This window comes from Pipistrellus hanaki (assembly GCF_964339955.1).
Source record: "Pipistrellus hanaki genome assembly, chromosome: 11".
NCBI classification, from domain to species: Eukaryota; Metazoa; Chordata; class Mammalia; order Chiroptera; family Vespertilionidae; genus Pipistrellus; species Pipistrellus hanaki.
In genome coordinates, this window is record NC_140513.1 from 3,672,102 (window position 1) to 3,698,224 (window position 26,123).

The window sequence follows — 26,123 nt, forward strand, 5'->3', positions numbered from 1 at the left end:
GGGGTCAGTACGGCACTTGTCCCATAAGAAAAGCACTCCAGACCCGTGGGGCCTTGCAACACAAGGGCTCACCCTTTTTATTTTTGACTGAAAACGTCCGCCGAGGAGGAACCGCAAGGCACGGCAAGAGTGAGCCGCGACCTCTGCCGGCCGCTGTGACCACGTCAGGGACACCGGGGCCGTCACCAGTGAGGACTCGGGACGTGAACTGCCACCCGCTGCGGGGACGCGGCCGGCCTCCCCGGAGGTGTCCATAGCAGTCGGGCTCTCTTCCTCTGAAGGCAGCCAGGCCTGTGGCTGGGATGGAGAGCAGGGAATCTCCACTTCTGATGGTCACCGCGCCCACAGCCCTCTCTGCCCGGTCCGCACGCGGCAGCGGAGCCAGGCGCCTGCCTCGCGCCCACGGGCCGGCTCCTCCCGTGGGGCCTGTCAGAAAGAGCCTGTACAGCAGGGGTGGCAGGCGGGTCCGTTTACTGGCCTCACTGCTCCTGGAGCCACCAGCACGGGCCTGACGGCACCTGGCTGCCGGCTGCCCGCCCGCCGGGCCCTCTGCCCCGCGCCCGCTCATCTCAGGGCCAAGCTGTAGACGTGGTAGATCTCGTCGGGGAGGTTCTCCTGCCGCTCCTGGGCCAGGAGGCTGAGGCCGGCGCTGCGGACGATGCCGTGGACCACCTGCAGGTCCCGGCACACGCTGCTGTCCACGTCGTCCAGGATCACGCCCTCCTGGGCCATGTTGTCCTTGATGACGATGATGCCGTTGGGGCGCAGGCCGCGCTGGCAGCGCCGCAGGAACTCGGCCAGGTGCCGGTCGGTCAGGTGGCCTGGAAGGCAGAGGGCTGGTGTGGGCACACTCTGGCGGCTCCGCTCAGCCACCGCGTGTTCCACTGTGCACTTCTGGTGGACACACAGGCCACACTGCCCTCAGCAGTCCTGGGGGTCACTGCAGCCCATTGTGTGAAAGAGACGGGCTGCCATGACATGTGCAGCAGGGATTCCGCCCTGACCGGTGACCAGGCCACGCCGGACACCTCCCTCCACATGCCCCCCACCCTCCTAGGCCTGGGCCAGGGCGGTGTGCCTACAGTAAAACTCCAGGAAGGTTTTGGGACCACAAAATACAGGGCCAGACGCAGTAGGTCCAGCAGGGCGGTGCTGCCTGCCTGGGAGGGTGGCTGACCGCTGGGACAGTGGCTGCTCGAGGCCAGCAGCCTGGGGAGCACCCTGGGTGTGCCGGTAGGCAGAGAGGGCCAATAGCAGGGACAGCAAAAGCTTCAACTTCTCTTATAAAACTACCCATATTCTAAGTCAGTTCATTGGACATTAAATTTTTTCAAGAAAAAACCGCCTCCCCAATGGGTCACAGCAGGTGCCAAGTTAAACAGAACATAGAAAGAGATGTACTTCTAAGGCAGCGTGCCCCGCGGTCCTGGGGCCCAGGGGGCTGGAGGAACCCCCGCTGCCCGCCTGGTGCTGCAGGAGCGGCGGCTCCAGCCGTGGGGACTCGGTCTGGGACGCGGACGCTCACCTATCACCCACTGGATCCAGATGACGTCGTAGGCGCTGGGCTCCGGGCTAAAGTCCTGGAGGCCGCAGCAGAAGTAGTTCCTCACCCTCTTGCCCTCCTCGCCCAGGTAGGTCTTCGCTTTAGCCAGGAAGTCCTCCGTCACGTCCACCATGTCCACCGCCCGGAAGAGCGGCAGGAGCAGCCGCTTGGTGATCCTGCCGATGCCGGCGCCGCAGTCCAGGGCGCAGGAGGTCCCCGTCTGGTTGGGGCCTTCCTACAACAGGACGGGCGTCAGGGCGGCTCGGGAAGCCAGAGGAACCCGTCTCTGCCCCGGGCCCTTCCTCACGAGCCTGAGTTTTCTGGGTCAGGTTTCTAACAGGAAAGCAGCTCCCTCTCTTGAGGAGCTGACCTGAGCAGGTGCATTCATTTCACTCCCCAGACCCCTTAAAGTGACAGCACAGAGAACAGGAAGAATTCAGTCCGTGAAAGGCCAGAGAGGCCAATCAGTGACACGGGATTGGAACAAACTTGGGACGATGACAACCAGAGCGGCCTGCTCGCTAGCAAAGAGGGGGCAGGAGAGGCAGTGGGGTGCCCAGGACAGCCAACACCCACAGCCCAAATGCCCACAAACATGCCGGAGAGCCAAGGCTCGTGCCTGGGAAATGGGACAATTTACAGGGAGACACGACCCCCTGCATAACAGCCAGCGCCCGTCGGGTCACCGGGAGGCACAGTCCACAGCCGGCCGCTGCCCTTGGGCCTGGGTGCAGACGCACACCGCAGGCCCTGAGCGGCAGTCAGGTGGCGCCAGCACACGCTCCGAGAGCACCCCAGGCCTGCCTACCCTCAGGAACCTCTGCAGGAACTTCCGGGAGCTGCTGATGTCGATGCTGGAGATGTGGCCGTACCCCCCGAGCATGCCGTCCACCGTGGGCGGGATGTCCTTCCAGTACGTCTTGGCCTTGGAGTAGAACTGCTTCTCGTCTTCGATCACCTCGCTCGTCATGCTGTCTCCACCCGAGGCTGCTCGGACTCCGCAGCGGCACTTCCTGCGCAAACACGGAGTGCGTCAGCCAGGTGGAGGGCCGGCTCCCGGCTTGGCTGGTCAGTCCCGCCTGCGCAGGGGGATGTCCAGTGCCCCCATCTGCTGCTACCCCCTCGGCGGGGGACAGTGCCTCCCGCCTCCTGCGTTCAGGTCATTTTACAAAGCGAACTCCACAAGTTCTAGTTGCTGAGGCTTGTCAGCATCATGCCCAGCCCCCCGAGAGCCGGCAGCCCACAGGAGACGGGGCAAAACGAAAGACCACGGAGACCACGAGGACTCTCCCCGAGCCGGAAAGTGCCTGGACCTCAAGGCTGGAGGCGTCCTTTCTGAATGGCGGACGGCGGCAGCCGAGAGGCGACACCAGTGTATCACTGGCTTCTCTGAATCCCACGTGCGATTCAGCAAAACACACACTTCCCGTTAAGCGAACAGAATGAATCAGAGATCAAACACGTGCCTGGCTCTACTCTCCCTGTCTGCCTGCAGGCCCTCCAGGTTTGAGCTTCCCAGGGCAGGGTCATTCTTTCAACACCATTAGCCCCGCACCTGCTACAGGTGGGCGTTTGCTAATTGGTTGTTGAATGAATCAAAGAATGAGCTTTGTGCGGCTGCAGCCCGTTTCCCCTTTTAAGAAAGCCCCACATAAAAACCCAACCACCCAAAACCGGTAACACTGAAGGCCATTACCGACAATGGAATCATGTGCTTTACCAAGAGCCTTCTAACATGATTCCTTTAAATGTCAAGGTCCCCTGAATAATCTAATTTACAAGAATTCCACTTACAGGCACCAGCCAGGGGGACCCATCTGGGCCAGGAAATGGCAACTATAACTCTGACATTTGTTCTAAGAGCTGATTCATTAGTAAACGAGACCCCGGTGTGGGCGGGGGTCCCTAGGTCAGAGGGAGCGGGGTTGTCAATCAAAGAGCAGGAGGCCCTCCCACACTCTGCCCAGATCACAGTGAGGAGCTTGGACACTACAGAGACAGGGCCGGGGCCAGCCTGGCTGGGTGGGCCCCAGGCTCCTGGGAGGGGCAGAGAAGCCCTCTGCCCACACTGAGCTTGTGCTCCTCGGCCGGAGCGTGCACCTGCCCAGCCTTCACGGTCCTCGGCCACCTTCTCCCCTCCAAGCTGTTGAGGGAACACCTGGCTAGCTGCCCAGCTCCTCCTCTCCCGGGAGCCCCGGAAGAGAACGCTGGAAGCTGTCACTGCGGCGCGGGCAGAGCCCTCAGCCCCAGCCAGAGCCGTCTGTTACCTCCTCCTGCGCGCAGCCTGCGGGACAGGGCCTGCTCTCCTCGGATCTGTGTGTCTGCAGCTGGACATACGAGAACGGCAGGATGCTCTATGAAAAACAAAGGGAAGGAGGGAGGAAGAAAAGAAAAGCAGGGGGAAATGTTAACCAACAAAGGCTCCGATGAGATCAAGTGATCCAGGCCCGACTGCCGGCTCTGCTGCTTGGGCTGCGGAAGCTCAGACACTTCACCTGGCACCGCAGTTCCTCCATCAAACGGGAGCAGCAGCAGGACCGTGAAAGCGTCAAGTGGCCCTGGCAGCGTGGCGCAGTGGTCAGAGCCGTCCCGTACACTACAAGGTGGCGGGGACTCTCCCTGAGCCAGAGGGTGCCGTGGGATCTCAGGCTGGGGGAACCCTTTCTGAATGGTGGGCAGGGCGGCAGCCAGGGGTTCGATTCCCAGTCAGGGCATGTATCTGGGTTGTGGGTTCGTTCACTGCCCAGGGCACACACAGGGAGGCAGCTGAGTGATGTCTCTCTCTCTCTCTCTCTCTCTCTCTCTCTCTCTCAAATCAATACATTTTTTAAAAATGGATAAAGTGCCGAAACCAGTTTGGCTCAGTGGATAGAGTGTCGGCCTGCGGACTGAAGGGTCGCAGGTTCGATTCCAGTCAAGGGCATGTACCTTGGTTGCGGGCACATCCCCAGTAGGAGGTGTGCAGGAAGCAGCTGATCGATGGCTCTCTCTCATTGATGTTTCTAACTCTCTGTCCCTCTCTCTTCCTCTCTGTAAAAAATCAATAAAATATATATTTTTAAAAATGGATAAAGTGACCCATACAGGGCCGGGCACATGGTATCTCCAGGTTCCAAATCTCTGTCAAATGAGATTCCTGTCAGTTATCTCTGCCCATCGTGCCGATCAGAGAGAAAAATGCACTTTAGTGCCGTACACTAGTGCTGGACACACCTGGGTTATTACCGTTAGGCAGCCTCAGCTGAGTCTGGGGGGAGAGGGGAGGAGCACAGAAAGACTGCAGACACTGGAGATGCTATCTGAGACTGTGGCTTCTGGCCTCCGTTCTAAAGCATTCCGCATGTACCCCCATTCCTGCCACAGCCCCAGTGCAGCCAGAAAACTGTCCCCCTGAAGGGGTGATGTGCCTTAAACACATGCAAACCCGGAACAGAGGCCTAGTCCTCCCAGGGCCTCATCCCATCGCCCTGGGCAGCGATCCTACGTCCAGACCTCCTGCACCCTGGCCCAGGGCCTCGGACACCCCTGACTACACAGCCAGTTCTCTGGTCCCAGGGACCCGTTTACAGGCAGCAAAGCCTGGCCTCTGACACGACGGCCTCATGCCTGTTCCATGGGAGTTGCTGTCACAGTTCACCTTGGACGCAGCCCCAGATCTGGCCTTTCCTCGAACACGCTGACCTTGGCTCCAAGGTCTCTGGGCAGCGAACCTGTCAGGCCAGAACCTGTGCCCGCTCCGAACTGAGCTCTGCGCTGAGGCCTGGCACCCACCTCCTCACCCCGGTCCGCGCGGGGGGACTGAGACTCAGAGCAGGAAGGGGGCTTGCTGCGGCCCGGGGACCGGCGTGGGGAGGACCCCGGCTCTGGAGACCCCGGCCTTCCGCCCTTACCCCCGCCCGTGGCCCGGGCCGGCCCAGACCTCCCCGGAGCGCGCACGTGGGGCCGGGGCCGGGGCCGTCGCACGCGGGTCATGTGACGAGCCGGGACCTTGGGGCGCCGAGGCCGTTGGGGGCCGGGGCCTCCCCTCTCCCGGTGGCCGCCGCCCCCGCTCCGTCTCGTGCTACTCACCCCGGGACGGCTCCCGGGACCGAGAGAAGAGGGAGGGGAAGGCGAGGGCGGCGGCGGCGGCGCAGACCCGGAGGCACAACCGCCCGATCACACCCAGCCCGACCCGACACCGCGGCGCGCGCTGCCTTTGTCCGCCCGCGTCACTTCCGGGGCCGGGGCCGGGGGCGGGGCCGGGATGGCTCCGCCCCACCACCGGCTGGCTCCGCCCCGCCTCCGGATCGCCCCGCCCCTCCCTCGGATGGCTCCGCCGCGCTCCCGTCTAACCCTGCCCCGTCACCGGTTAGTCCCGCCCCTCCACCGGCCAGCCCCGCCCCGCCACCGGCTAGCCCCGCCCCGCGGGCGCCGACCTCACCGACTTGCGCAGAGCCGGCCCTCTCCCGCCCACCGGTCCGTTTGGACCGGGAAAACTAGCGTCCTGTGGCTTTTCCGCTGGGTCACAGAGCGGCCATAAAAGCCTTATCCTCAAACCCCACCCAGAACAATTCGCTACTTAAAATAATATACAGCCCTGGCCGGTGTGGCTCAGTGGATAGAGCGTTGGCCTGCGGACTGAAGGGCATGTTCGAATCCGGTCTAGGGCATGTACCTTGGTTGCAGGCATATCCCCAAGAGGGGGTGTGCAGGAGGCAGCTGATGGATTTTCTCTGTCATCGATGTTTCTAACTCTATCTCTCTCCCTTCCTCTCTGTAAATAATCAATATATATATATATATATATATATTAAACCCTTTGCACTCCGAACCATTCTGGACATTGGCTACCACCTACTCGACGCTACTTTGGGGCGGAAACGTGCGTTGAAATAACTCAATTCCCCGTAATCACTAATAAACTGCAATGTCCCCTAAGAGGGGACATCCGAGTGATATGCTAGAATTCCGATGTCCCCTGAGAGAGGACAGCGGAGTGCAAAGAGTAAATAATATTATACAGATCCAAAAAGGAAAGAATAAAAGGAGACACCCTTGGCAGTGCCACGGGGCTGCCACCCCAAATAAGCAGAATAAGCCCAGGAAGCTTCCATCCCAAAGAGACTGCCGGCCCCCACGTCCCCCCGGAAAACAAATGCTTCCAGCGCTCTGGGCTTCGGTCTGTGGGATAGTGCACGTCTGGCCTTGGGTTTGGCGCCTGTTACAGTGACAGTACTCTTCCTGAGTCCATTTCCCAACCTGCCCTCCTGGCCTTCAGCTGCCAGTTCCTTCCTCGGGGGGCTGCGTACCTCAGGGTGTTGCTTTACGTGTGTTTACTGTAATGAAGTGAAAACGATATGGGGGTGCTGGAAACACCACCGGTGGAACCCCCACATCTGTTTATGTCCGTATTACTGGGCATCCTCTCTAGCGAACCCCAGGTCAGACGTGGGTCCGCTCCCACGCTCCATTTCCCATGTCTCTACGGGAAGGGGATACATCCCGGGTAACGCCCATCTTATTTGGGGGCAGCGCTGAGGTTAGCTGTTTTAGGGGTGCCTAGAGACCCTCCCTTTACTTCCTGTCAGCAGGAGAGGAAGTCCTTACCCTACACCCGGACTCCAGGTCCGGCCAGCCCCCTGACCTCAAAGCCTCCTGCGTTTCTGAATTCCCAAACCTGGAATCGGTGTTGACAGCACGCAAGGTTGGAGGGCTCCTTGGACTTCATCCAGTCAGCCTGATGTTCCTCACCCACTTTTATTTTTTTAATTTTTTAAAAAATATATTTTATTGATTTTACACAGAGAGGAATTGAGAAGGACAGAGAGCTAGAAACGTCGATGAGAGAGAAACATTGACCAGCTGCTTCCTGCACACCCCCCACTGGGGATGTGCCCGCAACCAATGTACATGCCCTTGACCTGAATCGAACCCGGGACCCTTCAGTCCCCAGGCTGACGCTCTTCCACTGAGCCAAACCGGCTTCGGCTCCTCACCCACTTTTAAAAAACTCACGTACCTTTAAAGTAAGTGAAAATGCATGTTGCCTTCCCTCCTCAGTATTCTGCCTTCCCGAGGAGGCGTGCCCTCCCGCCCGGGCTGGGGAGTGTTTGCAGAGACAGAATACATGGTCGGTAATTTATTACAAAGTTGTTGTTTTTTCATGTTCAAATTGTAAGATAACGCCACGCCAGTGAAATCACTGGTCCAGATCCCCCTTGTCCCTCACTCCAACTTCCCAAACCGAGCGTTTACCCTCTCGTCCACCTTCCCAGGGAGTCTGACCGAGGACCCTCGCCTGGCACCGCGCAGCGCAGAGGCCGGGCATGGGCTCCCGCTGAGTCTCCGGGCGCCCAGGCCGCTGCCCTGGTGCTGCCCGCCTCCCCCGGAGGTTCCGCGGAGCCACAGGCCCCAACCCAACCCCCTGGGCCTCCCGGACCTGGAGGGGGCAGCTGAGCGCTGGCCTCCGTCGCTGGGGGGCCTGGCTGCCCTGGTCAGGAGTCCCCCCTGTGACCTCAGCCCTGGCGGCCTGAGCACCGAGCCCCGCCCCGGCCTCGCAGCCGCCGCTCCGCACGGGCGGGTGAGGCGGGTCACAATGGCCCGGGAGAGGCCCCGCGGGCCGCGGGGAGGGGCCGCGGAGAGGCCGGCGGGGAAGATGGGCTCTCGCAGCCACCAGCCACCTGTAGGGGGCGCTACGCTCCCTGGGACCTTCTCTGGCCCCTGACAGCACCGGGGCCGGCAGTGGGGTAAGGAGGAGGCGGACTGGGAGGTCCCGGGCCATCCATCCGCTGGCGGCGGGTCTGGTCCCCCCTTTGGGGGAGAGGGTCCCACCACCAACCTACTCAACCAGAACGGGGGCACCTGTATTTTCAACCAGCTCCCCACCCCGGGGTGAGGGGTGGAGGGGGGCCCAGCCGAGACAGGCTGGTTCCAGGTTCCCGAATTCCCAGCAGAAGATGCTCCTTCCCCGGAGAAGGGCCACAGCTGAGTCCAATCCCACAGCTGTCCCCCCATCCCACAGCCGTCCCCCATCCCCCATCCCACAGCCGTCCCCCCATCCCAAGCTGTCCCCCCATCCCACAGCTGCCCCCCATCCCACAGCCGCCCCCCCCCCCATCCCACAGCCGCCCCCCATCCCCCATCCCACAGCTGTCCCCCCATCCCACAGCCGCCCCCCCATCCCACAGCTGCCCCCCATCCCACAGCTGTCCCCCCATCCCACAGCCGCCCCCCATCCCCCATCCCACAGCCGTCCCCCCATCCCACAGCTGTCCCCCCATCCCACAGCCGCCCCCCATCCCACAGCCGCCCCCCCATCCCACAGCCGCCCCCCCATCCCACAGCTGCCCCCCATCCCACAGCTGCCCCCCATCCCACAGCCGCCCCCCATCCCACAGCCGCCCCCCCATCCCACAGCCGCCCCCCCATCCCACAGCTGCCCCCCATCCCACAGCTGCCCCCCATCCCACAGCCGCCCCCCATCCCCCATCCCACAGCCGTCCCCCCATCCCAAGCTGTCCCCCCATCCCACAGCTGTCCCCCCATCCCACAGCTGTCCCCCCATCCCACAGCTGCCCCCCATCCCACAGCCGCCCCCCATCCCACAGCTGTCCCCCCATCCCACAGCCGCCCCCCATCCCCCATCCCACAGCTGTCCCCCCATCCCAAGCTGTCCCCCCATCCCACAGCCGTCCCCCCATCCCACAGCCGTCCCCCCATCCCAAGCTGTCCCCCCATCCCACAGCTGTCCCCCCATCCCACAGCCGCCCCCCCCCCCATCCCACAGCTGTCCCCCCATCCCAAGCTGTCCCCCCATCCCACAGCCGTCCCCCCATCCCACAGCTGTCCCCCCATCCCACAGCCGTCCCCCCAGCCCACAGCCGCCCCCCCATCCCACAGCTGAGGCCACTGGGCGAGCATCTGACGCTCCAGGTTACACCTTCCCGGGCTGAGACCAAACCCTAAAGAAAACCCTCCTCATTGTCGTCATCACAAGGAGCGCGCCCTGAGCCCCGCGGACGTCACAGCGCCCGGAGCCGCCGTCACCGCCGTCACCCCGGTGAGGACAGAGCGGGCTGCAGGGAGCGCCCAGCGCCCGGCCCCGCGGTGCTCGCCCGGACAGCGGGTGCCTGGCCCGGGCCGGCCTCTGCCCCGCTCCCTGCCCCGGGCGCCCCCCAGCGCCCGGCGTGAGGATGCCCTGAGCTGAGCGCGGGGCCGCCATGCCCCGCTGGCACCCCGACGCCCGCGCCCAGAGGCCCCCGGGCGAGCGCGCCCGGCGCCGCGCGGCCCCGCTGCTGCCCGGCTGGCCCCCGTGCGAGGCGCCGGCGGGGCCCGCGGGGCGGCCCGGGGGCTGGCGGGCGCCGGGCGGCTCCGACTGGTGGCCGGCCTCCGGCGGCGAGGCGCCCCCCCGCCGGCCCCCGCCGCGCCTGCCGCCCCTGCCCGCCGCGGCCCCGCGGCCGGCGCGCCGCTCCGGGCTCGAGCCGCTGCTGCTGCCGCCGCGCTTCCCGGACAGGGCGCCCTGGACGCGGGTGCACCCCGAGCCCGGGGAGCGCGGGGCGGGCGGGAGGGGCCTGGCCAGGGACCCCGGGGACCCCGGGGACTCCTTGGGCGCCCTGCTGGGCCAGCTCCTCCCCAGGAAGTTCCGGACGTTCCTGCGCCAGCTCGGGGCCCACTGGCTGGAGAAGCTGGAGGCACAGAGCGAGGCCCGCGGGGTCCCAGGTGCTGGGCCTGGGGCTGAGTGGTTTCGGGGGGCAGGCCCGCCGCCTCGCCAAGAACTGGTCGTGCTAGTTGGCTTCCAGGCTGAGTTCTGGCAGCCACCCCCGGAGAGTGGCCCCTCTCTGGGGAAGGAGGAGGCTGAGGCCCAGGCCAGAGAACCGAGGAGACCTCGGGAAGGGCTGTCCCCAAGCAGAGCTCCTCACTGTGTCCACCCCTGCCCCCAGCAGCCCCAGAATCCCGTCAGCAGAGGCCCGGGTCAGAGCACTGGTTGGGGAAAGCTCCTTCGTGCCCGTCCTTCCTCCCCCACCTGCGGTGAGTGCGGGTGACCCACGGGTGGAGGCAGGGCTGCCACGGATGCTCCGAGGGTGGGGGACCCTGACCACTTATGCCAGGGGTGGCCTGTTTGTCCTCAAGGTGCCAGTCATCGAACTTCGAGAATAGTCTCAAGAAGGTTTCGAGCTATCAGATACCTACCCCGGGGCCGCTAAGGAGAAACCACAGGCTGGGGCCGCTAAGGAGAGACCCCCCACAATTCACCGAGGTCAAAAAGGCCCACAAGTGAGTGTGGGAGGATGAGGGAGGGCAGGAAGGGAATCTCTGTTCTTTCCTCTGCCCTTCGCCCATGAACCCACCTATCTGTCCATCCATCCGTGTCCGTCCACCAATCGGGTCTCCCACCAAAGCATTCCTGCTCCATCTGAGTCCGCCCACCCATCCATCCACCACCCGTCGACTCATTCATCATTACACAGGTCTATCCATGAATCCAGTTTTCTCCCAACACATTCAAGACTCATCCATCAACATCTAGGAATCCATCTACCCATTAATCTGGTCTTCTACCAACACATTCACAATTCATCCAGGAACCCATTCATATATTCATTCTCCCATTCGCCTATCCATTCTTGTATACATCTTATCTATGAGCCAGGTCTTCTACAACCCATTCATTCATTCATCCACCGGTCCATCCATCCACCCTTCTGGTCAGTCATTCATCTGTTCACAAATCCCCACAGTTCTATCCACAAATCCGATTCTTAGATTAATTATCTAGAAATCCTTCTATCCACTTATAAATCCGGGATACTATCCATCTCCAATCTAGTCATGGGGCTATCTACAAGTCTACATACCCATCTACATAATTATTCACCCGCCCATTCATACATCGACCCATCCTCCTAAGATCTAGTTCTTCCATTCAGATGTTTTAATTCACCCATCAATCTATCCATCCACCTGCCCACTCACCAGTCTTCCTTCCTTTTGCCCAGCCCACTATTCGTTCATCCATTTCTTCTTCTACATTTATGAGGTTTTATTACATGTCGAGTATTGGGGGGAATTAAATAAGGGATGGGTAAGAGGAAGGCCCGGGCATTAGTGCTCCTGGGACTTAGAAACGGTAGCTCGAATGGAGGGGGAAAGGATGCAGAAACATTCCTCCAGCGGAAACAGGCTTAAACGGGGTGTGAAGGGTGCCCATGAGCTTAAAGAGCCGGGAGAGTGAATACATGACTTACACACCATCCTTCTCACCCGGACCCATGGCAGACAGAACTAATGGATCACAGCACTCCCCGCCGCGGAGCCTCAGAGCCCCTCCTGACACCATCTCCTCGCAGACACCCTGATGGGTCAGAGTAGGCGCCGGAAGTGAAACACGTTGGAAGTGAAACACGTTGGCCAGCCAGGAGCTTTAAGTCCCTCAGGCCAGGCAGACACCCCACTTCTGATAAGACATGATAAATAAGTGTGTGGCACGCATGATCTCCAACGTGAGAGCAGCAGGGACGGACATATTCGATCTCATATTCAGGAGCTAATTAATCCCAAGCACCTTGCAGTGGGTGGGGCTCTGGAGGGCCCTGGGGTGGGGGAATGCCAGGGGCATTAGAACAGGAGAGGAGCCGAAACCGGTTTGGCTCCGTGGATAGAGCGTCGGCCTGCAGACTAAGGGGTCCCAGGTTCAATTCCGGTCAAGGGCATGTATCTTGGTTGCGGGCACGTCCCCAGTGGGAGGTGTGCAGGAGGCAGCTGATCGATGTTTCTCTCTCATCGATGTTTCTAACTCTCTATCCCTCTCCCTTCCTCTCTGTAAAAAGTCAATAATAATAATAATAAAAGAACAGGAGAGGAGAGGAGAAGCTGAGGGTTCAGACTGGGGGTAGAGCTGGCCGTGACTCGGCCTGGAGCGCGGGCTAGCACATAGTGATAGAACAGACCTATGAACCAGCAGGTCGAGGTTCGATTCCTGGGGGGCCTGCGGGAGCATCCGATCAGAGATTCTCCCTCATCATTGATGTCTCTATCTTTCTCTCCCTCTCCTTCCCCTCTGAAATCAATTCAAAAAATTTAAAAAACGCGAACTTCAAGAGTTACCACTGAAACCCAGCTCTGCCTGACTCCCAAGTTCATATCCGTATTCTGTGCTGAATGCCCCATGTAGGAGGACTCACATCTTGCTGCCAGCCCTTCCTGGCTGTGTGACCTTGGGCGATTGCAGGGCACCTCTGTGCCTTGGTTTTCTCACCTGTAAAATGGGAATAGTTCTTATGTGTCATGGAGTTATGTGGGCTGGGCCGGTGCCACATGCCACATGCCACATGCGTGGCCCAGAGCCTGCAGGCAGGAGGCGCTCAGAGAGGCCGCTGCTGTGACCGGCCACTGGGGGCGTGTGGTTGGGATGGAGTGGGGCTCAGGCCTCAGCCCCCCCGCCTTGTGCTCTTGCCTCCCTCCGCAGTCCCTGCGGTCTGCAGGCCCCCAAGCTCAAGGCTGCGCTCAGCCACAGCTCCTCGGAAGCCTCCGGGCCCTGCCGGCACAGGTGTAGCCCCTTCCGAGTGCGATTCGCTGACGAGACGCTGCAGGACACGGCGTTTCGCTACTGGGAGCGAACATGTGCACGTAAGCAGCCGGGACAGGGAGCCCCGGGCTCCAGAGAGTTCCAGCCTGGCCCTGGGGGAGCAGAGTCTGTGGCAGCAGAGGCTGTGGCTGGGGGAACGGGCTGTGGCTGGGGGAACAGGGGCTGTGGCTGGGGGAGCAGAGGCTGTGGCAGCAGAGGCTGTGGCTGGGGGAGCAGGGGCTGTGGCTGGGGGAGCAGAGGCTGTGGTTTGGGGGAGCAGGGGCTGTGGCTGGGGGAGCAGAGGCTGTGGCAGCAGAGGCTGTGGCTGGGGGAGCAGAGGCTGTGGCTGGGGGAGCAGGGGCTGTGGTTTGGGGGAGCAGAGGCTGTGGTTTGGGGGAGCAGAGGCTGTGGCTGGGGGAGCAGGGGCTGTGGCTGGGAGAGCAGAGGCTGTGGCTCTGGGGAAGCAGAGGCTGTGGTTTGGGGGAGCAGAGGCTGTGGCTGGGGGAGCAGAGGCTGTGGTTTGGGGGAGCAGAGGCTGTGGCTGGGGGAGCAGAGGCTGTGGTTTGGGGGAACAGGGGCTGTGGCTGGGGGAGCAGAGGCTGTGGCTGGGAGAGCAGAGGCTGTGGTTTGGGGGAGCAGAGGCTGTGGTTTGGGGGAGCAGAGGCTGTGGTTTGGGGGAGCAGGGGCTGTGGTTTGGGGGAGCAGGGGCTGTGGCTGGGGGAGCAGGGGCTGTGGCTGGGAGAGCAGAGGCTGTGGCTGGAGGAGCGAGGCTGTGGTTTGGGGGAGCAGAGGCTGTGGCTGGAGGAGCGAGGCTGTGGTTTGGGGGAGCAGAGGCTGTGGCTGGAGGAGCGAGGCTGTGGTTTGGGGGAGCAGAGGCTGTGGCTGGGGGAACAGGGGCTGTGGCTGGGGGAGCAGGGGCTGTGGCTGGGGGAGCAGGGGCTGTGGCTGGGGGAACAGGGGCTGTGGCTGGGGGAGCAGAGGCTGTGGCTGGGGGAGCAGAGGCTGTGGCTGGGGGAGCAGAGGCTGTGGCTGGGGGAGCAGGGGCTGTGGCTGGGGGAGCAGAGGCTGTGGCTGGGGGAGCAGGGGCTGTGGTTTGGGGGAGCAGGGGCTGTGGCTGGGGGAGCAGAGGCTGTGGTTTGGGGGAGCAGGGGCTGTGGCTGGGGGAGCAGGGGCTGTGGCTGGGGGAGCAGGGGCTGTGGCTGGGGGAGCAGAGGCTGTGGTTTGGGGGAGCAGGGGCTGTGGCTGGGGGAGCAGGGGCTGTGGCTGGGGGAGCAGAGGCTGTGGTTTGGGGGAGCAGAGGCTGTGGCTGGGGGAGCAGAGGCTGTGGTTTGGGGGAGCAGGGGCTGTGGCTGGGGGAGCAGAGGCTGTGGCAGCAGAGGCTGTGGCTGGGAGAGCAGAGGCTGTGGTTTGGGGGAGCAGAGGCTGTGGTTTGGGGGAGCAGAGGCTGTGGCTGGGGGAGCAGGGGCTGTGGCTGGGAGAGCAGAGGCTGTGGTTTGGGGGAGCAGAGGCTGTGGCTCTGGGGGAGCAGAGGCTGTGGTTTGGGGGAGCAGAGGCTGTGGCTAGGGGAGCAGAGGCTGTGGTTTGGGGGAGCAGAGGCTGTGGCTGGGGGAGCAGGGGCTGTGGCTGGGGGAGCAGGGGCTGTGGTTTGGGGGAGCAGAGGCTGTGGTTTGGGGGAGCAGGGGCTGTGGCTGGGGGAGCAGGGGCTGTGGCTGGGGGAGCAGGGGCTGTGGCTGGGAGAGCAGAGGCTGTGGTTTGGGGGAGCAGGGGCTGTGGCTGGGGGAGCAGGGGCTGTGGCTGGGAGAGCAGAGGCTGTGGCTGGAGGAGCAGAGGCTGTGGTTTGGGGGAGCAGAGGCTGTGGCTGGGGGAGCAGAGGCTGTGGTTTGGGGGAGCAGAGGCTGTGGCTGGGGGAACAGGGGCTGTGGCTGGGGGAGCAGGGGCTGTGGCTGGGGGAGCAGGGGCTGTGGCTGGGGGAACAGGGGCTGTGGCTGGGGGAGCAGGGGCTGTGGCTGGGGGAGCAGGGGCTGTGGCTGGGGGAACAGGGGCTGTGGCTGGGGGAGCAGAGGCTGTGGCTGGGGGAGCAGAGGCTGTGGCTGGGGGAGCAGAGGCTGTGGCTGGGGGAGCAGGGGCTGTGGCTGGGGGAGCAGAGGCTGTGGCTGGGGGAGCAGGGGCTGTGGTTTGGGGGAGCAGGGGCTGTGGCTGGGGGAGCAGAGGCTGTGGTTTGGGGGAGCAGGGGCTGTGGCTGGGGGAGCAGGGGCTGTGGCTGGGGGAGCAGGGGCTGTGGCTGGGGGAGCAGAGGCTGTGGTTTGGGGGAGCAGGGGCTGTGGCTGGGGGAGCAGGGGCTGTGGCTGGGGGAGCAGAGGCTGTGGTTTGGGGGAGCAGAGGCTGTGGCTGGGGGAGCAGAGGCTGTGGTTTGGGGGAGCAGGGGCTGTGGCTGGGGGAGCAGAGGCTGTGGCAGCAGAGGCTGTGGCTGGGAGAGCAGAGGCTGTGGTTTGGGGGAGCAGAGGCTGTGGTTTGGGGGAGCAGAGGCTGTGGCTGGGGGAGCAGGGGCTGTGGCTGGGAGAGCAGAGGCTGTGGTTTGGGGGAGCAGAGGCTGTGGCTCTGGGGGAGCAGAGGCTGTGGTTTGGGGGAGCAGAGGCTGTGGCTGGGGGAGCAGAGGCTGTGGTTTGGGGGAGCAGAGGCTGTGGCTGGGGGAGCAGGGGCTGTGGCTGGGGGAGCAGGGGCTGTGGTTTGGGGGAGCAGAGGCTGTGGTTTGGGGGAGCAGGGGCTGTGGCTGGGGGAGCAGGGGCTGTGGCTGGGGGAGCAGGGGCTGTGGCTGGGAGAGCAGAGGCTGTGGTTTGGGGGAGCAGGGGCTGTGGCTGGGGGAGCAGGGGCTGTGGCTGGGAGAGCAGAGGCTGTGGCTGGAGGAGCAGAGGCTGTGGTTTGGGGGAGCAGAGGCTGTGGCTGGGGGAGCAGAGGCTGTGGTTTGGGGGAGCAGAGGCTGTGGTTTGGGGGAGCAGAGGCTGTGGTTTGGGGGAGCAGAGGCTGTGGTTTGGGGGAGCAGGGGCTGTGGCTGGGGGAGCAGGGGCTGTGGCTGGGGGAGCAGAGGCTGTGGCTGGGGGAACAGGGGCTGTGGCTGGGGGAGCAAAGGCTGTGGTTTGGGGGAGCAGGGGCTGTGGTTTGGGGGAGCAGAGGCTGTGGCTGGAGGAGCGAGGCTGTGGTTTGGGGGAGCAGAGGCTGTGGTTTGGGGGAGCAGAGGCTGTGGTTTGGGGGAGCAGAGGCTGTGGCTGGGGGAACAGGGGCTGTGGCTGGAGGAGCGAGGCTGTGGTTTGGGGGAGCAGAGGCTGTGGCTGGGGGAACAGGGGCTGTGGCTGGGGGAAGAGGGGCTGTGGTTTGGGGGAGCAGGGGCTGTGGTTTGGGGGAGCAGGGGCTGTGGTTTGGGGGAGCAGGGGCTGTGGCTGGGGGAGCAGAGGCTGTGGCTGGGGGAGCAGAGGCTGTGGTTTGGGGGAGCAGGGGCTGTGGTTTGGGGGAGCAGAGGCTGTGGCTGGAGGAGCGAGGCTGTGGTTTGGGGGAGCAGAGGCTGTGGTTTGGGGGAGCAGAGGCTGTGGCTGGGGGAACAGGGGCTGTGGCTGGAGGAGCGAGGCTGTGGTTTGGGGGAGCAGAGGCTGTGGCTGGGGGAACAGGGGCTGTGGCTGGGGGAAGAGGGGCTGTGGTTTGGGGGAGCAGAGGCTGTGGCTGGGGGAGCAGAGGCTGTGGCTGGGGGAGCAGGGGCTGTGGCTGGGGGAGCAGGGGCTGTGGCTGGGGGAAGAGGGGCTGTGGTTTGGGGGAGCAGAGGCTGTGGCTGGGGGAGCAGGGGCTGTGGCTCTGGGGGAGCAGAGGCTGTGGCTGGGGGAGCAGAGGCTGTGGCTGGGGGAGCAGAGGCTGTGGCTGGGGGAGCAGGGGCTGTGGCTGGGAGAGCAGAGGCTGTGGCTGGGGGAGCAGGGGCTGTGGCTGGGGGAGCAGAGGCTGTGGCTGGGGGAGCAGAGGCTGTGGCTGGGGGAGCAGAGGCTGTGGTTTGGGGGAGCAGAGGCTGTGGTTTGGGGGAGCAGAGGCTGTGGCTGGGGGAGCAGGGGCTGTGGCTGGGGGAGCAGAGGCTGTGGCTGGGGGAGCAGGGGCTGTGGTTTGGGGGAGCAGAGGCTGTGGCTGGGGGAGCAGGGGCTGTGGCTGGGGGAGCAGAGGCTGTGGTTTGGGGGAGCAGAGGCTGTGGTTTGGGGGAGCAGAGGCTGTGGCTGGGGGAGCAGGGGCTGTGGCTGGGGGAGCAGAGGCTGTGGCTGGGGGAGCAGGGGCTGTGGCTGGGGGAGCAGGGGCTGTGGCTGGGGGAGCAGGGGCTGTGGCTGGGGGAGCAGGGGCTGTGGCTGGGGGAGCAGAGGCTGTGGTTTGGGGGAGCAGAGGCTGTGGCTGGGGGAGCAGAGGCTGTGGCTGGGGGAGCAGGGGCTGTGGCTGGGGGAGCAGGGGCTGTGGCTGGGGGAGCAGGGGCTGTGGCTGGGGGAGCAGAGGCTGTGGCTGGGGGAGCAGGGGCTGTGGCTGGGGGAGCAGAGGCTGTGGCTGGGGGAACAGGGGCTGTGGCCCTGGGTCTGGGAGGGAGGCGCCAGCTGCAGAGGTCGGGAGGCCATCGCCCTACGGAGGAGGTGCCCGGCTGGCGGGGGCGGTCAGGTGACCTCAGGGACCAGGTCTGAGGTCCGGAGAAGTGTCCTAGGCAGGGGCTGCGGGCAGAGCCATCGTGCTGGAGCAGGAGACACTAGCAGCCCAGGCCTCACGCCCCGAGGGACTGCTGCTGCCAAAGGTCTCACACGCCGCACCTGCCCCCTCGGACAGCACCCACGGCCTCCCGACCCCGCGTCCGGCCCCCACAAGGCCCACGACAGCTGAGGTGGTGGAAGGCGCCGGACCCTCTCCTTCCGGTACTCGTGAAGGCAGACCTGGAGGAGGAGCTGCCAGACGCCCAGGAGATTCTGCTGGGAAGACTGGCACCGCCTGGCCCGGCCCAGGAGCGGGAGCCAGCCGCCCGGCAGAGTTTGCTCAGCTCCTCAGGGGTGAACGTGGCGGTCCGTCGGTGAGGCCTGGTTTCCGGTGTTTTCCGGTGTTTTCCGGTGTCGGGAGGCGGAGAGAACCAGTTCTTGCTGGTAGACCCTTCACCAAAGCCCCCTTCCCAGCCGCCCTGCCTCTTCTCTTCTGAGGTCTGTGTGTGTGACCACCTCCTGTGTGCAGGGTCAGGACACAGGGCCCCAAGCCTTGCTGCAGGGAAAGCCCTAAAACTCGGGACCTTCGCCAGTTCGGGCGGGACTCTCCCGGCTCCCCGAGGGCCACGGGAGCTGCAGAGAGAAGCTGTGATTTGCCCGACCTCGGGTTGTTTGATGGGGAAGCCACGGCCCAAAACAGATGACACAGCAGCCAGGAAGAGAGGCGGGGGGGGGGGGGGGGGCGGGGGGGGCAGCCTGTGGGGATCCAGGGAGAGGAGGCGCCTGGAGAAACGGTTCCATGCAAATGGCCGTTGCCTGGCATGGAGAGCTTCCTGGCCAGCCACCAGCCACCGCCACCAGCCACTGCCACCAGCCACTAACACCAGCCACCAGACACCAGACACTGCCACCAGCCACCAGCCACCGCCACCAGCCACTGCCACCAGACACCAGCCACCAGCCACCAGCCACGGCCACGCCACGGGAGCTGTGGCCGCACCCAGGGCGCCGGAGTGGGGCTCCGCGCTGCCTCCTGCCCCTTCCATCCTCGGGTCCCTGACCAATGGGAAGGGCAGCTTCTGGCGGGAAGGACTGAGGAGGTTGTGCCGCCCTCTCTCGGGGGTTCCCGGCGGGGTGACTGGCCTTCCCGCCGTAGGGAGGGGGGCTGTTTGGGGCTGGAGCAGGAGTGGGTGTGGGGGCACCGACGGGAATAAAGGCAGAAACAGGCACACGAGGTGGTTTTAAAACCCGAGCCAGTGTCCTCTGGAGGCAGCCAGAGAGGGAGCCTTGGGTTTCCATGGAGACGGCTCTGCCTGCCTGCCTGTCAGGGAGCTGGGGGAGCTGGGGGAGGCGGGGGGTGCCCTCGGGCAGAGCTCTCACGTGCCCTCTCTCCTCCAGTCCAGCAGGGCCTCACAGGCAGCCGGCCGCCCAGGCCAGCCCCCGCGCCGGTGAACTTGGCGCCTGTGATTGGGAGCCTCAGGAGGTGGCTGGAGAGTCTGCCCAAGAACCTGGACTCCAGGCCCCGGGAGGCGGCCACGGCCGGCCGGGACCGCCCTGGCCTGTGAGGCTCCGGGGACGGGCGGGGTTCGAGTGCGCCGCCAGGGTGTCCCTCCTCACCCTGAAGACCGCCCTGGCAGCAGCGGGCAGGCCCGGGGTCTGGGCCCTGAGGGCTCCGCGAGCCATGGGGGGCCCTGGGGCTTGGGGCCCACTGGGCTCACAGGCCGCTGTGCCCCGCAGGCCCGTCCTAGGACGGCAGAGCCTCCTCTCTGAGGACACCCCCTCGAGCAGCACCCCGTGGTGGCAAAGAGACCGCAACACCTTCCTGGGCACCCCCAGCATCCTCAGCCAGACGGGCAGGGCGCCCTGCTCCTGGAGCCAGCAGCTGGTGAGTGCCTGCGGCGGCCGGCCGCCCCGAGCCCCTTGCCTGGCGGGGGCCGGGGGAGCCAGGGACAGTCTCCCTACACGGGTGCCCAAGGGGGGGCTCTCGGTGGGCAGCCTGGTTCAGATCCCCGCTATTCACGCTCCCTCGTCTGCACCATGGGGTGCGTGTCTGCCCCCTGGGTCCCCGGAGCCCTGTCTCGGCCCAGAGCCCCTGCCTGCAACCTCTCCTCCAGGAGTCCTTCCTGCCCCGCCTGGACCTGAAGCCCGGCCGTCCGAAGGGGTACCAGCTCCTCCTGCCCTCCTCTCTGCAGTAGCAGGCTCGGCGACCATGGCCCCTGACCCCGGCCCAGCCGTGGCCATGGGCCTGGGGGCAGGCAGGCCTGCCTCGCCCTGCCAATAAACGTACACCCCCGGGGCTGGGACCTGCCAGGTCTCACCCTGCAAGCCTCTCCCATGCCTGGTTGCTGGGCTCAGGGTTCTTGGATCGGGGTCGCGAGGGTCACGGCTAAGGTGAGGCTGATGGGTGGGGGGCCAGGCAGCCCCAAGGGCCGGGGTTTGGAAGGTGGGAGACCCTGCCACACAACTCACACCTGGGACCAAGCCCCTTCTGCCTGGATCAGCCCACGCCTGGAGCAGACACCCGCCCTGACCTCTGTCCCCAGCGGCCTCCGCTGAAGGCTGCTGGCTGACCTCTCCCTCTGGCTCCGGGGAGAGAGCTCTGTGCACGCACACAGACGTGTCCTCCTGGTCCCTGGCCCCTGGGCACAGCACTGGGTGGGCGGGAGGGGAGGCAGCGGTCCAGGTCAGGGGGTGGTGAGAGGTTAGGCCGCAGGTACTGCCTGGCCTTGATCTGCCCACTGCACTGACTGGCAATGCCCCCTGCCAGGTGCGGCCCTGCCACACTGTGTTCCACCCCCCCCCCCCCCCCCAGCCTGGGTTTGGCCCCAGCCCCTGGCCAGGCCCAGGATCCGGGTCTTTATCGCCACCTGCTGGCCAGTAAGTAAACTGCCGGGGACCACGCACCCAGGGGCCCTGCTGAGCAGGAAAAGGGCGCCGTGTGAGCTGGACACGCGGCGGGGAGCTTGGGGCCAGCAGAGCTGGTGGGCGGGGAAGCCCTGGTTGGGAGGGGAGCCCTGGCTCCCGGAGAGAGGCCACAGGAGAGAGCCCCGTGTGGGGCTGGGCTGGGGCAGTGCTCCTCCCCCGTGGGGTGGGAAGGTGGGGCTGGAGTGGGGTTCCCCCCGCTGGGTGACCTCCCCCCTCCACACCATTTCTGGACTTTCACCCCCTCCCACACAGCGTTTCTATTTCCTGGGGAGCCTGCGGGGCTCAGAGAAGGCCTGTCCCACCGCATCTCTCCCCGGGGACCTTGCTTGCCCCTCTTGCCCGCCCCAGCCTCAGTTTCCCCCGCGCGGCCGTCGGCTGCAGCGCCGCGCGCGCCCACGTGGGGGCAGTGTTGGCCTGGCTTTGGCGCCGCCCGCCCTGCGGCCGGGACTTCGGGGCTGGAGGGTCGGAAACTTTCCCCTCGCCGGCCCCGCTCCGCCCGCGCCGCCTCCCACCCGGGCCGCGGGGCCCCGCCACCTGCCCGGCGGGGAGGGCGCCGCCGGCCGCAACCGCGCCGTCTCCCTTCGGCTGCTGAGCTGAACGCGGCTCAGCTCCCGGCGCTGTCAGCGGAGCTCTGGACCCTGAGTCCGGGTGGGGGTGGCGGAGGGGGTGGGGGAGGGGTGGGGGTGGGGTAGGAGGAGGGGTGGGGGGCTGTGAAATCCCCCCCCCCCCCCGCGCGCCTGGGCCCCCAAAGCCGCTCACTTGCCTGCGGGCGGCAGGGCGGAGGAGGGAGCGCGGGCAGGGACCTGCCGAAGGGGCGGCGCTCCGTCTCCCCAACTAGGATGCGGGTCCGAACCCCGGGGAGCCAAGCGAGGACCCTCTTCCCCTCCTGCCCGACTCCCTGCGAGCCCCAGCCCTTCCCTCTCCCTCCACGCCTCCCTCCACCTCCCTCCACCTCCCTGCTCCCTGCTCCCTGCTCCCTGCTCCCTCCTCCCTCCTCCCTCCTCCCTCCTCCCTCCTCCCTCTCTTCTCAGGACCAACGCGGATTCCGTGTCAAGAGGACCTTGAGCATCAGCTCCAAGCCTCACATCCCACTCAGCACAGACACACACAGGGCACCGCGCCCACACGCACTCACACACAGAGCAAACACACACACACACACATACACTCACACACAGCAAACACACACACATACACACACAGCAAACACACACACACAGCAAATGCACAGACACACACAGCAAACGCGCACACACACACACACACACAGCAAACACACACACACAGCAAATGCACAGACACACACAGCAAACGCGCACACACACACACAAACACACAGCAAACACACACACAGCAAACACACACAGCAAATACACACACACACTCACACACACACAGCAAACACACACAGACACACACAGGACACCGCACACACAGCAAACACACACACACAGGACACCGCATACACACACACAGCAAACACACACTCATACAGACACACACACACACACACACACACACTCAGGCATCACACTAGAAACACAGCAGATGCACAGTTAGGGTCTCCCAGGGTCCGCCCCACATTCCGGCTCCCCCTGACGCCTGGGAGGCCACAGGCCCCCCCCCTGGCCCCCATCGCCCCAGCATCCCTGCCTCTGGTCCTGCCCTCAGTCCCCCTGTGCCCTCAGTGACAGAGGGTCTGGGGCTCCTGCCGAAGCCATCACATCCCTCCACAGTCCCAATCCCTGCTGCCACCTCAGGCAGCCCTCCCAGCGTCCGCCTTCCCCTGAGCAGGCAGGAGGGGGTGGCGCTGGTGATGTCACTGTGCCCGCTGGGCCCATCAGCCCATTTGGGCAGAGTCTGAGCGGGAAGCGGGCATGGGACCCAGGAGGCCGGGCTCTGGGATCTGCTGAATGGTGGCATTGGCCCCCATGGCACGGGTCCCTTCTTCGCCTCCATTCATTCACAGAACGTGTCTGCCGGGCCCTGCGCACAGGACGCCTGCCCGCCTGCCTCAGGAGCCCGGGTCTTGGGGAGGCGGGGGGCAGGGGGGGCTGGGGGAGGGGCGGGGGGGGGTGCACCGGCTTCACAGGTGTGTGCTCTGCCTGGAAGGCCTTCTGCTGGGGCACCTTGACATTCACGATTGGTTTGGAACCAGGGCTGTGATTTCCTTTCCCCTGGGCATCGCAAACACGTCCCTGGGCCTGGACACACACGTAAACGTGGCACACGGAGGCTGGCAGCGGGCCCAGGAGGGCTTCTCGGAGGCAGTGTCGGGCTTTGTCCTGACCCCAAGGCCCAGGCGTGGGGTTCCGGGCTCTCAAGGCCATTCCTGGGAGCTGGGTCCGTGTTGGCGGGAGGGCAAGACCACAAAGCTCCGACGGGACTCCCAGCCCCTGGCGGGTGGCTGGCTGGTGCGGGCAGCGGTGTGGGAGGCACAGCCTGGAATCCGAGGAAGGACCCCCCACTGCCCCTGCCACCTCCCCCGGCCCAGCCCCTCCCACCAGGCACCCCGTTTCTGGCACCTTCCAGAGATGTGCTGCACACGTATGAGGAAGTGTGTACACGCGTGTGTTTTACACTGTAATGTCGGTTTTGCAGGCGCTCTGTATCGCACTCACCCCTCCGCACTCAGTGTCCTCGCTTCAAAATCTAACGGGGAGGCCACGGAGGGCTTTCCCAAGCTCTCTCCGGCGCTGGCCACCCACTGAGGCCCCACAGCCTCTCCTGCCCACCTCAGGCCTGCTGCGGAGGGAGCTAAGGAGGCGCTGTGAGGCCCCAGTTCCACACGAGGCTCAGAGAGGTGCAGCCACCATCCTGGGGTCACACAGCACAGCCAAGACTGCACTGCCTCTTGGGAGTGGGCTGTCTTCCTGGCCGGGGTGGGGGCGTCCTACCCTTGTGTAGACTCACCACCTCCCGCCTGCCCGACGGGGAGCAGTGAGGACCGGGCCGAGAGCCTTCCGCCAGACAGCCACGGGGATCAGCTGGCAGGAGTCCCAGCGAGGCCTGGAGGGCGGGGCCGGACCAGGAGGCCTGCGGGGGGCGGGCAGGTGTGTGTGTGTGTGTGTGTGTGTGTTTGGGGGGCACTGAGGCCAGCTGCACCGAGGTCCCGCCCCCAGGTGGCCCTGCCTGTTGCCCGGAGGGCTGGCGTCAGCCGGTTACCTGCCTGGGGCTGCGGTGCAGCATTTGGGTTCCGGGTGTGGTGTTTATGGGGTCGTACTTATTCAAAGCTCTGCCTCCGAAATCTGTTCGCGCCTCCCATCGGAGAGGAGCGGTTTGGATACACCGTGTGGTGTCATCGCGGCCTTAGCAATACCTCCCTGGAGTGGGGCTCACTGTCCCTGAGCTCCCCGGGCCCCCGCGGGGGTGTCCGCCCCTGCCCTGCCCTGCCCTGGCCCAGCCGCCGCCCTGCAGCCCCGGCGTGGCGATGGGCCCTCCCGTGGGCGCCGTCACCGGGGCTCACGGAGGCTCAGCTTTGGGGTTCAGAAGCCCCGTGACCAGAGTTCTAGAGGCTCCTCCCTCCAAAGCAGAGCCCCTGCCGGGGGAACCCCCAGCCCGCTTCTCGGGGCGACGGTCCTGGCAGCTCACACGCGCTCACCCCGCTCCAGGGGGTCGGTCACTCTCTCCTCCTAACGGAGGCACAGAGAGGCCAGCTGCTCTCCCCAGGCCACACAGCGGACCGGCCCGCTCAGGCCACACTCCTAACATGTGCACACGGGAACACACGCACACACACACACACACACATGCCCGGTGCCTGACCCCCAGGTAGATCTGTGGGTTAGGCCCACGCGTGTGGAGTGCGGGTTTGGGGTCCGGCTGAGGGGATAGCTGGGGACCAGTCCTTCGTGAGGGTCTGATGAGGCCAGCCGGGGCCTCCCCCACCGGGGTGCTGGTATCACAGGGGATGGGACAGAGTGGGGTCCCCCAGCGTAGACACCCCTTCCAGTGCCTGCCATCGGCACACAGACGCCTCCTCCCCTTCCCTCCCCTCCCTCCCTGCCTCTCCCTCCCCATCCTCCCTCCCTCCCTCTGGCCTCCTCCCCTTCCCTTCCCTCCCTTCCTGCCTCTCCTCTCCCCATCCTCCCTCCCTCCTCTGGCTCTCCCCTCCCCACCACTCCCCTCCTCCACCGGAAAGGACAAGGCCTGCTGAGCCTCCTCCTAGCCGAGCCCCTGACCATCACACGCAGCTGAGAGCCCGAACCCCGATGGGGAGCCGGGGGTTCCCCGCCGCCGTGTGCGTGCCGGCTGAGCACAGGCCCGGCCCGGCCGGCCTCGGTGCAGGGAGGACGGCGTGGGAAGCCCCGGGCTTCCCGGCGGGATTTCGGCGTCTGCGGCATTAAGACCCTAATGCTGGTTTCCAGCAGCTTCCGATGGTTTAACAGAACTGAGGGTGAATCTAACTTGCAAATGTTCCTTTTGATCACACTTTTTCCTTCTTTTTTTTAGTTCAACAGGACAGGGTTTACAGGGGACAGGACCCCCCCCCCCCCCCACACACACACACACATCTTGTTCCCAGTCTGGGTCTCCTAAGTCCTGGGATGCCTGGATTCCTGGCTGCCAGCCTCGACCCCTTCCTGCTTGCCTCCTCTCCCCTGACCCAGCACCGATCTGGCCTAGGCAGGCTCTTCCTTGGCATCCCCACGCCCTGTCCCCTCTGCCCCCTCCCTCCACACTCCCCTCACTCTGCAGTGGGCGTCTGGCTTCTTTAATCTTCTGAGCCAGACTCCTTCCTGCCCCAGGGCCTTTGCACATACCCCAACCCCACCCCCACCCCGCCTGAAATGCTCTCCCACCAGCTCCAGTGACTCCTGCTTCATCTCAGGTCTCAGCGTAGATGTCCCCTCCTCGGGGAAGCCCTCCAGGATCAGAACTGAGCAATGGCGACGTCACTGCGCCCAGAGGACCCCTGTCAGCAAACCCTGGTCCACGGAGCACGGGGGCTGAGCAGGCCACACCGCCCGCCACAGGGGCTCAGTGAACGCTGGGCCAGGGGCAGGGCGCTCTCCGTGCGACCCCTCTGCACAGCTCCGTGCCTCAGTTTCCCCGCCCGGGGGACGAGGGGGTGGGTGGCGTGCCCGCACTCCCCGTGTGATGTCCCTGGTGCTCCCTCTGGGTTCCTGGCAGGGATCACACTCATTTCACGCTGTGTGACTTCCCTGATGATGTGATTTTCCGGGAGGAATTTTACATCTCCGGGTTGGGGTAGCATCTGCCTGAGACCCAGGCCCCGCCCCACCCCACCAGCCTGAGTGCACCTGGCATCCTGGGGAGACCCGCCCAAACGGCCCCCTCTAGGCAGAGGCTCCCGCACAGAGAACCCTGCCCGGGCCCTGCAGCTGGGCGCTCTCGGCGGCCAAAGCTGTGGAGCCGCCATGGGTGGGGGGGGGCGCACCCTCAGGACAGACGGGCT

At 65.0% G+C, this 26,123-nt stretch overlaps 2 protein-coding genes across 6 annotated transcripts; one reads left to right on the forward strand and one right to left on the reverse strand.

Moving 5' to 3' along the window:
• NTMT1 (N-terminal Xaa-Pro-Lys N-methyltransferase 1) lies at positions 1–5,762 on the reverse strand. 3 transcript variants are annotated; one of them, XM_084899869.1, is made up of 5 exons: positions 5,612–5,762; positions 3,811–3,897; positions 2,352–2,556; positions 1,526–1,778; positions 1–821 (listed from the first exon to the last, which is right to left on the reverse strand). In XM_084899869.1, the coding sequence occupies exons 2-5, from the start codon at positions 3,876–3,878 to the stop codon at positions 565–567; spliced, it is 783 nt and encodes a 260-aa protein (XP_084755995.1). In that variant the 5' UTR covers positions 3,879–3,897; positions 5,612–5,762; the 3' UTR covers positions 1–564. The 3 variants fall into 3 exon arrangements, with proteins under 3 accessions (XP_084755995.1, XP_084755996.1, XP_084755997.1); XM_084899870.1 differs by having other exon boundaries at positions 5,434–5,760; XM_084899871.1 differs by lacking the exon at positions 3,811–3,897 and having other exon boundaries at positions 5,612–5,761.
• Positions 5,763–9,624: 3,862 nt separating this feature from the next.
• On the forward strand, positions 9,625–20,109 carry LOC311630560 (uncharacterized protein C9orf50). 3 transcript variants are annotated; one of them, XR_014796403.1, is made up of 8 exons: positions 9,625–10,240; positions 10,462–10,549; positions 10,652–10,795; positions 12,987–13,147; positions 17,916–18,153; positions 19,178–19,340; positions 19,517–19,664; positions 19,894–20,109. XR_014796403.1 is itself a non-coding variant. In XM_084899691.1 (7 exons), the coding sequence occupies exons 1-7, from the start codon at positions 9,742–9,744 to the stop codon at positions 19,972–19,974; spliced, it is 1,284 nt and encodes a 427-aa protein (XP_084755817.1). In that variant the 5' UTR covers positions 9,630–9,741; the 3' UTR covers positions 19,975–20,109. The 3 variants fall into 3 exon arrangements, 1 of the variants encoding a protein (XP_084755817.1); XR_014796404.1 differs by having other exon boundaries at positions 9,626–10,240; positions 10,465–10,549; XM_084899691.1 differs by lacking the exon at positions 17,916–18,153 and having other exon boundaries at positions 9,630–10,240.
• Positions 20,110–26,123: the final 6,014 nt, after the last annotated feature.

Coding starts and splice junctions, on each gene's coding strand:
- NTMT1 (XM_084899869.1), bottom strand. CDS start 3,878: ATGTCCAGCTGCAGACACACAGATCCGAGGAGAGCAGGCCCTGTCCCG. Junction 2,557..3,810: donor CAGGCTGCGCGCAGGAGGAG/GTAACAGACGGC, acceptor GTGTTTGCGCAG/GAAGTGCCGCTGCGGAGTCC. Junction 1,779..2,351: donor TCCTGCAGAGGTTCCTGAGG/GTAGGCAGGCCT, acceptor GTCCTGTTGTAG/GAAGGCCCCAACCAGACGGG.
- LOC311630560 (XM_084899691.1), top strand. CDS start 9,742: ATGCCCCGCTGGCACCCCGACGCCCGCGCCCAGAGGCCCCCGGGCGAG. Junction 10,241..10,461: donor CGAGGCCCGCGGGGTCCCAG/GTGCTGGGCCTG, acceptor CCCTGCCCCCAG/CAGCCCCAGAATCCCGTCAG. Junction 13,148..19,177: donor CTGGGAGCGAACATGTGCAC/GTAAGCAGCCGG, acceptor TCTCTCCTCCAG/TCCAGCAGGGCCTCACAGGC.